Source organism: Leptinotarsa decemlineata, unplaced genomic scaffold (assembly GCF_025532065.1).
Source record: "Leptinotarsa decemlineata unplaced genomic scaffold, Ldec_3_MD MMD2_tig00026340_RagTag_RagTag, whole genome shotgun sequence".
NCBI lineage: Eukaryota > Metazoa > Arthropoda > Insecta > Coleoptera > Chrysomelidae > Leptinotarsa > Leptinotarsa decemlineata.
Genome location: NW_027412694.1, coordinates 15,021,855 through 15,034,072, shown reverse-complemented (window position 1 = coordinate 15,034,072; position 12,218 = coordinate 15,021,855). Strand labels below are relative to the sequence as shown.

The 12,218-nt window shown below is 34.2% G+C and overlaps 1 protein-coding gene across 2 annotated transcripts in view; it reads right to left on the bottom strand.

Moving 5' to 3' along the window:
• The window catches only part of LOC111514969 (myrosinase 1), a 66,424-nt gene that overhangs the window by 38,211 nt on the left and 15,995 nt on the right, over window positions 1-12,218 (bottom strand). For both annotated transcript variants that reach the window (XM_074183620.1, XM_074183619.1), the window contains exon 2: window positions 7,680-8,052. In XM_074183620.1, the coding sequence (XP_074039721.1) occupies window positions 7,680-8,052 (373 nt within the window). The remainder of the gene's footprint in view (window positions 1-7,679; window positions 8,053-12,218) is intronic.

Sequence of the window (12,218 nt, the reverse complement as noted above, 5' to 3'; positions counted from 1 at the left end):
GGAACATTCATTACATGGAGGATCTTCGAAGTATGTAGACGTATGTTTGTACACAGACAAGCACATGATCATGTGACGTATGTAGAGGTCATTTCAATGTTAATGTGACCCGAGACAGACTAAAATCTCAAGGTCAACCCCAAGGTTATGCGACTTTGAACATTGTTCGAAATAGCTGTGAAAATATGAAATGTGAATGAAAGTCATTCAAAGCCAAATCCAAAACACTACCTCAAAGTCGCCTTATCCTTATTACTTCGTGACGTACGTTAAGGGTGTGACGTAGATCAAGGTCGAAGCCAACTCGATGCGTCGAACACAGGCGCTGCCCCCCCCCTCTCCACCACCACCACCACAACCAATTCCAACTCGATGTGTTGACAGAAGGCGATACAAGCAAACAGTGGTCGTTGAAACTTTACGGAGTGCAGACGTGTACGCTCTCTGTCACGATGGATACCGTCCAAACTGGTGAAGAAGGACCGCTCATCAGTCGATGGATTTTCGTGGTATTCAGACGTATGTTTATTCTGTACAAATAGGTACAGAGTACACATGAAGGACAATATCAAACCCTGACTTTACAATGTATGCAATCTAGTTTCCTAATCTCAAAGTTGAATTCCATGTTCAAGGTCATGAACATAAATGAAGGATGTTAACCCCGTACCGTGCATTCCCACACACCAACCAAATGTAATTACGTCACTATGTCACACACTCACACACACACACACAAAACTTCATATGAAAAAAAAATTCTGAACGATTCATGCACCAGACACTTCAAGGTTACATCGCCTTGATGTTACTAAACAATAAAAAAAGCAATGAATACGTCATAGTGGCGGGGGGAGGCCCAGAACCGGAAAAAAAAATTCTGAACGATCCATACACCAGACAAAAAAAGCAAATAACACGTCATATTGGTGGGGGGAGGATTAGAACCGGGAAAAAATTTCTGAACGATCCATACACTACACCCTTCAAGGTCACATCACCTTGACTTCACCAAACAACAACCAATAAAAAAGCAATTAATACGTCATAGTGGTGGGGGGAGGCCGAGAATCAGCTGTAAACAACTACTAGCATGTAATTTTGAAATTCCAGCCGCGAGTTCAATGTTTTTTATTCGGATAGTAGGGTTACACACGCAGTTTTGGTAAACAAAGTTGAAACGCTATTCTTTTGGATTCGAGCATTTTTCAACAAAAAACTCGTTTTCCTAGGTAAGTTTTTCATATCCTGGATTTGATATTATAAGCCCTAATTTTTCTTTTGCAACTAGTAGTACAAAAACAATCTGTTGATCAGATTTTGGGCTATTTTATTGACATTTTATGGGCGAGTTTACTTTCGTAGGTTATGTATGGAGTTCACAGTTGAATTTGATTTTGTATTACGGTTTAAGTTCCACCTTCAGACAGCATCTGTGTTCCACAATCAGACGCTGTCTGATTGTGGAACACAATTCGTGTCGTGAAAAAAGTGAATGTTTTTGAGAAAATGTAAATTATATTCCAGAAAATGTCTCGAGGACGTCAACAAAAAAGCAGTAAAGGCCAATTTGACGAACAATCCATGAGAGCTCCTGTTAGAGCAGTCACCGAAGAAAAGATATCTTTAATACAAGCAGCTGAAAGATACAATTTAAAATTTCAAACGGTTCATGGATATTTGAAAAGGCAAAAACAAAATCCCACCAAAGAAATTAAAATGTCTCCGAATTATGCATGTAGGAAGGTTTTTTCTGAAAAACAAGAAAAAGCCCTAGCCGATTACGTATTAACTTGCTCAAAAATGTGTTACGGGCAAACGGTGGTTAATATAAGAAAACTGGCTTATGAAATGGCAATCATTAATAATTGTAAAATTCCGGAAAAATGGAAAACAAACAAGGAAGGTGGACGCGAATGGTTCCTTGGATTTATGTTCAGACATGCAGAATTAAGTCTTCGTCAGCCGGAAGGATGTAGTCTCTCCAGAGCGACATCATTCAACAAGCACAATGTTGGACTTTTTTTCAACAATTTGTAAAAAGTGTTTGAGAAGTATGGAAATTTTTGTAGCGGTAAAAGAATTTATAATTTAGATGAAACTGCCACTACAACCGTCCAAAAACCGAAAAAGATTGTTGCCCAGAAAGGAATCAAGCAGGTATCTTCCTGCACGAGCGCCGAACGAGGTTCACTGGTCACCACTTGTTGTATTATATCAGCATCCGGGTATACAATACCACCAGTCATGGTTTTTCCACGAAAAAAGTTTAATCCTCGAATGACTTATGGAGCACCTTATGGTACTTTGGGATTGGTTTCCGACTCTGCATGGATGACTCGTGAATTGTTTCCAAGCGTTGTGAGGCACTTCATTGAACAAACGTCCAGCACAAAAGAAAACCCTTCCCCCCTGATTTTTGACAATCATGAGGGTCACGTGACGATAGAAGGAATAAATCTAGGAAAAGAAAATGGAGTGATCATTTTGACCTTACCACCGCATACTTCCAAAAAGATGCAATGCATTCTACAATACTGCCTTCCAAACACGGCTTTTAGAACACCCTGGGATACCCGTTTCTATTTTTGATATAGCTGGCTGCGTTAATTATGCATTTGAAAAATCGATGACGCCAGCTAATATAAAATCCGGATTTCGAAAAACTGGGATTTATCCTTTCGATAAATTCATATTTACATATGACGACTTTGCAATTAGTACCGTAACTGATAGGAATGTGAATCAAAACAATGAATAAGCCCGACCACATATAGATCCCAATCAACCATCAACATCAAGCTGTATTGAAGAAAATATTATGTCAGTCTCTTCACTTTCAGCATCAGTTAATAAACACACAACTCCCACACAAAATCAAAGCACAGAAACTTTCGTAAGTCCGCAAGAATTCAAAAGTTAAAGAACGAAAGAATCAGAGAAAGAAGAGAGAAAAAGCTAAAAGTATTATCGCCACCGACACTCCAGAAAAGATTGCCCTGGAAACTAAACAGATAGAGAGAGAAAGAAAAAAAAACTTTAAGAAGAAAAATATCTTGAAAAGAAAAGTAGGATTCGATGAAGACTCAACAGACGAAGAAAATGAGAATGCGGCTATGCTTGTAACTGAAGATTCTAATGATGATATTGATTTTGTAGGAGAAATCGATCCACCACCTCTTCTAGACAAGCTTAATAAAGAGCCAGAAGTTGCCGACTTTATTTTGATAGGATTTATAGACAAAAAAAATATTACATAGCTGAAGTATTGTCTAAAAGATATAAGGAATGTGAGGTTAAATTTCTGAGAAAGTCCATTAAGTATGATAACAGCTTTATTTACCCCGAAATAGAAGACGTCTCTTTGGTATGCTTGGAAAACATTAAGATGGTGTTACCAAAACCATCACACGTGGGAACAACAAAACGGCAACAATCATATTTGAAGTTTGAAGTTAATTTTTCAGCCTTAGAAGTTCGTTAATACAGTACTAAAACTTTTGTCTTATTGTGGAACATGCCGTGTCTGGATGTGGAACATGTATGTTCCATAATCAGACAACTGCCCTTTCATTTTTAAATAAAAATTTTTTGAATTATTTTTTGGTTTATGATGTATATTTCACCATAGCACCTTAAACACAGCCTTAATTTGTATTAGTGACAATCATATTTTCGTTTGTTCAATAAATAAGGTCAATATTTAGCAAAACCTATTTTGTGTCTGATTGTGGAACACTCTCCCCTACTCGTCTGGAAAATCGATCAGAGTAATTATTTGAAATGAAAAAATTTCACAGCAGAAATAATTATGATAACGTTGATGTAACAACATAACAGGGATAATACAAATGAAATATCAAGTTCTGTAGATTCGTGGTGTTTTTGAACTAACAAGCTACGAGAATATCGAATTCAGTCCATATTTTGTAAAGGAATATATCTGAAAAAACGCCCATTTACCTGTAATACTAATGAATAGGTGAACAATATCCGGTGAATAATTATTTTACATCTCTTTCACAGATGTTAACAAAAAACCTTTCACAAAGAGATAAAATAGTTTTGATAAAAAATGAGAAACTAGAACGCGATTGTGTTTTGTTGAGTGGTGTGTTGTCATTGTATTGTCAATATTCCATAGGATATTTTGAAGTTTGTTCATATGGCGAAACGGTTTACATTCAACTAATATGCAGATATGCATGCATTTTATGTAAAGTAATGTAATGTTTATCCACCAAATACAAATAGAAGTTATACATATTTCTCACATATAATATACATATGAATGAATAAACAGGGTAATCATTGAAGCTGAATTGGGTACAGCTTGTGCGTGATGATGATGTGTACAATTTTTTTTATATATAAACATGAATAATTGCAGATATTGATGTAATGTGTGAAGAAATAACTTGAGAGGTAAATAGACTCAGCGGAAAAGTAGAAGTTGAACGAATATAAAATAAAATATTAAAATAATGTATTGGAGAAGTTAAATGGAAATAAAATCTGCATATTACACACATATCTCATACAGACGGTACATGCCATGACACCTGGGGAGTTTCCAGTACCACTGGAATATGCCAATTGATTCATGGATAAGCTGAAAGAGGATCTGACTTTTATTCATAGAGTTTCATTCACTCATGAAGCAGGTTTCCGAAGAAAATCTCCATGGAATATTGCAAACCAAACACCAACGGAAATTCAACGTGAATGTTTGGGATGGTATCATAGGAAACCATCTTATAGGAACTATTTGTTCTATATGACCGATCGAATGGCGAACGTTCTGGAGTTCCTTCAGAACGATTTGAATGGACTTTTAGAACATGTTCCATTGCAAACCCGAAGAGATATGTGGTTTATGCGCTCCTCCTCATTTCAGTTAGATTGTGTGGGACCATCTGAACCACACTTTCCACAATAGGTGGATTGATAGAGGTGGACCATATGCATGACCACCGCGGTCCCCATTGGGTTTTTTCTGTAGGGGCATCTTTATTGCCTTGTTAACGCTACGCCTATTCACACAAGAGATACCTTGTTGAATAGAATAACATCACATAGTGAAGCCATACGAAACTACCCTGGAATGCTATTTCAAGTAGAGAGATGTTACTTTGCAGACTAAGAAAATGTATTGAGAGAGAAGGGGGTCATATCGAGCATTTTTTGTAGTGGATTTATCATTTCTTTATGCTCTTGAGGCTTGTGATTTACACCATGAGTTTTGATAGGTTAACGTGTTGGCATCATACACATTCGTTATGAACATTCCACCTATCATTTAGTTTTTCATTCAAAATTAATTATTTCGAATAATGGAAGATATCTCAGGTTGGATGTCGTCGAACAAAAGTGCACTTTCATCAAAAATCGTTGCTCTGATCGATTTTCCACACGAATACTTTCATTCAGAAAATTGCCTGGGTAACCTGATTTTCTTGAAAAATATCTGTCATGTCAACAAAGTTTTGGGGTGTGGACCACCGGGGGTTGTCATTTCCTGACTTTTTAGAAAAACAACTGACTCCTGCATGAAAGTTCATCAAAGCAATTCATTTGTTTGGTCAATCACCAAAATTTGGTTGAATTTGAATATTCACTTGAAAAGTTATCAAAGAATGATATTTTTCATTTTGTAACTTTGAGGGTCCGTAACTTGGTGACGAAAGATTTTAGAAACAAAAATTATATGAAGTACTGGTAATATTTTGAACCCATGTGTCTATACATTTCCGAGTGTCCAAGGACACTGTGTAATATATTTTTTCGCCAGCAGCTTCATCGGACCAGAGCCTGTCATTGGCAATGCTTTAGGCTTTGCCAAACAAAGATTAAACATCTCGATGGCAAGAAGATTTATGGACTTCTGGCAGAATCTTCTGGGATTGGCTCACTCCAAGGAGTTTATTCACCCTTCGAAGTACGGATGAACTACGATGTCTTACAGGCCTTCTTACAGGTCACTGTCATTTGAATTATCATATGTAGAGACGCGGACTGTCGGAAGACAGTGTGTGTCGCCTCTGTTTAGAACATGATGAAACAGCAGACTACATACTCTGTTCTTATTCGGCCGAGTATGAATAGGTTTGAGCCACAATAAACCTTTGCGGGTTGCGGTGGAGGGTCGAATAAACCCACTCACTTCGGACCTAACCTAACCTCACCTAATATATTCTTTAAATTACGAAAATTGCGACTCACGAAAGTACATAAAAAGTTCGCTCAAAATTTAATAAGCTCACTTCAAAGTAAGCTGATGGTTATCCAATAGAAACGAACGAGAACTACCTAGATCTTTTTCATCAGTTCGGACTTCCATTGTCTAATATAATATAAATTGATTTGAAATCCCTGAAAAAAATTGAAAAGGTTACCCGAAAATAACAATTTCATTAAACAAAAACTGAAATTACAAACAAATAACATACAAGCAACAACCAAAAAATAATAAAACATTTAAATAATAATAAAAGCTGAAAATAAAAAAATTAAAAAATATTATTAACAAAAAATCAAAAATAAAAATTAAAAGATTCCAAACCAAGTTACCTCACGACGTTTTGATTGTTAGTATCCACAATCGTCTTCGGGTGATGGATACCAACATTGTGGATTGTGGACAGTAACAATCGAAACGTCGTGACGTAACTTGGTTTGGAATCTTTTAATTTTTTATTTTTCATTTTTTGTTAATAATATTTTTAATTTTTTAATTTTCAGCTTTTATTAATATTTCAATTTTTTATTATTTTTTTGGTTGTTGCTTGTATGTTATTTGTTCGTAATTTCAGTTTTTGTTTAATACAATTGTTATTTTGGGTTAATATTTTTTATTTTCAGGGATTTCAAATCAATTTATACTATATTAGACAATGGAAGTCCGAACTGATGAAATACACCACGAAACATTGTCAGCCACCTTCAAACAATACCTAGATCTTGAGTGAATCCTTTCTATTCTATTCTCAATGAGACTCAACTCATTCGGGTATAAATAATAACGCGCCCTGTCCAAAACAATGACAAAGAAAACTATGTTCGAAAGCATTACAATAAAATAATTTTATTAAAACAGGAAACAGTTATGAAATAATCTTGAAATAGTTTTATAAAGAGCATACAAACTTCACAGAAAAGTGCTGTGAAGCTGCTACAAAACAATTTCCTTTAATAGGAAAATATGTTTTATAAGTTAGTTGTGGAAACATTTCTATGATAATTTCGTGACTATTTATAACAGATTTTTAATTTTATTTTATAAACGTTTCTATGACAAATTTATAAAACACTTTTATTGCCTACAACTGTATTATGTTCCTGCCTTGTCTATATATAATCAATTAGCATTTTGAAAGTAATTATAAAATACCAACAAAATAAAACTTTTGCAGCACCATGAAATTATAAAACAATTTTGCTGGTGGGAGGTGTTAAAACAACAGTTTGGTGTTGGGATAAAACTCCAGTAAAATATCATTTTCTTTTTGTATAACAAAAAAAAAATTTCTATATAATTTGTTTTAAAAAAAGCTGCCAATTATTGCTTATTCAAGTTGAAAAAAATTATGTATCATGTAAAATGGAAAATGAAGTTGCCATTGTTATTATTATTATGATATATTCAAATGGGTTTGAGAAAATCTATTTCATTCACTCACGATTGGCTCAATTCCAGCTGCAATCAGTCCATCTATTAAGTTACTGTAATGTTCAACACCAATTTGATTTATATTGTTGATCATTCCGTCAGGCAGAATTCTCGTCCATTCCACTGAAAATCTGTAATGATTCACGCCAAGTTGTTTCAACAGCTCGATATCCTCCTTATATTTGTTATAAGAGTCGCAAGCAACGTTACCATTGCTCCCGTCACCAACGAGACTTGTATTCTGTGTATAGTAATCCCAAATGCTAAGTCCTTTTCCGTCCTCATTCCAAGCACCTTCTATCTGATATGCAGAAGTTGCAACCCCGAATTTAAACGAATCGGGGAAGGTATATTTGTTGGAATCTTTCAGGAAATAGGTTTTCCTGAAAAAAAATTATTTATTGATTTTGTTTCAGACCTAATAATTTATTGTTTATATTTAGTTCATCCCAAATCGAATAGTACACATATCTCGACAATATGGGGTAGGAGTAAACAGGGAATAGAATATAATAGAACAGAATATAATAGAATTCTATTCATATGTCAATGGGATAAATAGTATATAAATTAAAATCAATGTAACACAATACACTCAAAATAAATACATAAATATTGTTGTATAAAAATATATCTATTATTAGACATGCAACAAATTTGTTGATGAGTCGAAATAATTAAAATATTCTTCGAATGTGTAAAAGAATATTCTTAATTTTAATTTCAAAAGTGTTCATACTCATGTCCAAAGTCTGAAACTCATATGGCAACACGTTAAAAAAATTCCAAGATATATATATATAATAATAATAATAATAATAATATGTCTTTATTCACACTTAATTATAATACGATAATACAATACTATATACCATAATAGTGTGTAAGGGCGGAATTCAGTCGCCCCTATCCAAGGACACTGGTGACTGCTCTTCCATTCAACCCTTAAAACAAAACTAAAGAGAACGAGAAAAGAGAGAAAAAAATAAGAGAAGAGAAAAACAAATCTAAATCTAGAGGTTCACAGGCTTTACAAGTGTAACTCGAAGTCACGAAAAAATATATATTATTTACGAATCAAAAATAATAGTAATATAAATGTTTTTAACTGCGTGAATGAGAATCAGATTAAAGCTAGGGTGCTAACAGTAATTAGATCAAGAAGGTTCCAAAGGAAGTGATAAAAACAAAACAAGAAAACAAAGGGAGAGGCTTGAAGGCAGAAAGCACATCAATTATTATTGATGTGCTCTTGCTTTCGTGGCACAACACTTATATTTGAAGTCTATCCTCAAATAACATGTTTCTCAGTGAGTACTTGAAAACAGATTTATTCATGGTTTTTAACGAGTCAGGAATGGCATTATATATCTTTGTTACATTATAAAGAAACGATCTTTGGTATAGTGAAGTATGGTGTATTGGAGGGGTAAGGCGGTATCGATATCTGGTATGAAATGCGTGAACGTCGTGTCTGAATAAAAGTTTGTTGTATAAGTAAATGGGTACTTTCGTTTGAATTACATTATGTATAAAACAACTTGTATGTAGTAACCATCTTTGTTTCATAGTTAACCAATTCGATTCTTTAATTTTATGAGAAATTGAATTACGTTTCCTTATTCCATAAATGAACCGGGCACATGCATTTTGAACAATCTGAATACGATTTTGATCGTGATTGGTTAAACTAGAGTAATACACCATATTTGCAAAGTTAAAGTGGCTCAACACTAAGGTTTCACACAATATCTTTTTTGTTTTAACATCTAAAATTTTTGAAAAATTTGATACTAGTTTGAGGTAACAATATGCATTTTTGATGCATTTCGTTACATGTGCACTGAACCTCAACTCTGTGTCCAGAACTACACCTAAGTTTCTTGTTGAGCTCACGGCTTCAATGTCTTCTGTACCAATTTTGATGTTAATTTGATCAAGTTTATTCTTGTTGTTCCTGTTACTAAAAATTATTAACTTGGACTTGACAGGATTGATTAGCAGACAGTGATCCTTTGATATGTTATTCAACCTATTAAGGTCTTCATTGAGAATAGAGCATGCCTCATTTACGTTTTCTGGATGAAATGTGTAATAGAAATGTGTAATGAGATTGACAATGAGATATACATGCTGACAGATTTGCAGTTTACATCATGAATAATAAAGGTCCCAAAATGGAACCTTGAGGGACACCGGTCGAGAGACTTAGAGGTATAGAACATTTATCCCCAGATTTAACTAGCTGAATACGATCTGATCAACATTGTTGCACTATTGGTGAAGCCATTAAAGTGTAAGATTGCTAATAGTAGTTGATGGTTGATGCGATCAAACGTCTTCGAATAATCCAGTAAGACAAGAGTAGCCGAGTTGTTATTGTCAAGAGCAGTAAATAAGTCATCTGTAACTTTAAGAAGTGCTGAAGTGCAACTGTGATTGGGTCGAAATCCGGATTGATTATCTGGTAGAAGATTATTGTGTTCTAGATACTCTCTTATTTGTACGTTTAAACTTTTTTCCAATATTTTTGAAAGTATAGGCAATATACTGATAGGTCTCAAGTCCTTCAAATGTTTTGGCTTATTTATTTTCGGAAGGGGAAGTACGTGTGCGATTTTCCAACAATCTGGAAATATAGAATTTTCTATACAGTAGTTCACAAAATGGGTGATGTATAAGATTAAGCGGGGACAACAAAGTAGAATCATTTTCAAATTTATATAATCTGCTCCTGTAGCATTAGATTTAATTTCGAAAAGATATTTTCTTACTGTATCAATATCGACTGTGCTGAAATAAAATGTATCGGAAGCTGCCTTGATATTATTTTTGTAAAATTTCAAAGCATCTTCATTTGGTTTATCATTTTCGTGGGCAGATTGTACGAAATGTCTGTTGATAATATCGACATCATTTAATTCTCTGGGCAATTTAAAATAAGAGTTTTGCGATTTTCCTAATCCATATTTGTTTTGGCCCTGGTATCATGGTAGTGTATGTTCTTCAGCTTGATGAATTTATTTTCACCTATTGAATTTTCAACATAAAACAGACATTCATATATGGAGCAAGATCACAGAGCTAATAGACGGAGATTTTTGAAAAGAGGTTTACAATGATCGTCGTATTTAGCCTGTGCCATAATTCTTACAACTTTTTTTTGTAGTTTAAATAATATATCTAGATGACATGATGAACCCCAAACTATTAGTGTATATGTCATTATGCTGTGAAAAATGGCTAAATAAGCTACTCTTAAACAATCCGTTGTTATTATGTTGCTAAGTTGTCTCATCATGTATATACACGTGGATAATCGATTTGATAATTTGTGAATATGTGAAAAGAAATTCAGGGATGAGTCAAAATACACTCCGAGAATCTTGACTGGTTCATTATTTTTTATATTATTCTCAGTTGAGGAATCTAACGTTTTGGTTTTATTATCATTTATAATGAGATAATTGCTTCTAGACCAGTTTGCTAGAAAGGTTTCAGATGCCTTAGCGTTATAAAGTAGATTGTGAGGCGTAGTGTCACTCAACAAGAAAGTGGCATCATCAGCGTACATTATAGGAGACACATCAATTACGTTGAAAGTCATATCATTAATATGAATAATAAATAATACAGGACCCAGGACTGAACCCTGTGGTACTCCATGATTGATTTAAAGGTTTTGATATATCGCCGTTGAATTTAACACGTTGCTGGCGGCCTGCGAGGTACGATGTAAATAGATTTAGAGCTTTTCCTCTGATCCCATAATATTCTGATTTTTGTAATAATATACACCGTGGTCCACCGTATCAAAACGCTTTGGACATGTCATAAAGTTTTGCACAGTACAATTTACGCTCCTCAAAAGCTTCTAGCATTTCGCAGATTGCACCGATAATTGATCTCCTCTGTCTGTAACCAAATTAAGTATTGCTTAATAAGTTCTTTTTTCAAAATGTTTTAGTAATTTATTAGTACAATTTCGAATATTTTTGAGATAACAGGTATATTGGAAATAGGATGTGTTTTGTAAATGTCTGTGTTGTTGAACTCGCCTTTCTTATGAATAGAAGTGACTAAAGCAAATTCAAATCCAAGATAGAATGGATGTAAACCATGACATGCCCTACGCACGTGATATTGAAAATCTCAAGAATTGGCCAGGGTCGTATTTAGAAACAACATCTTGTTGATCGCAAATGCTATATCATACTTAGGAAAACTTTTTTATAAAAACGAGTGAAATGCACAAGTTTTGCAGTTTAACGGGAAAAATGCAGATAATATGTGTAATATAAAACGATTTTCATTGGATTTTTCACAGCGCACTCAAGCATTATATGATAAGAGACGTAATTATTTCTTTATTGATAATTTTTATTTTATGTAAAATCAAAAGGAATATTAATCAAAATCAGTCAACTGGATGAATTTGTCTCTTCATCAGTAGTGTCATCCTCACCAATCTGAATTATCAGTGGCTCGATTTGTGCCTCTATTATGTTATCAAGCTTCGACATCTTTGTCTCGACTTCCGATATCACAT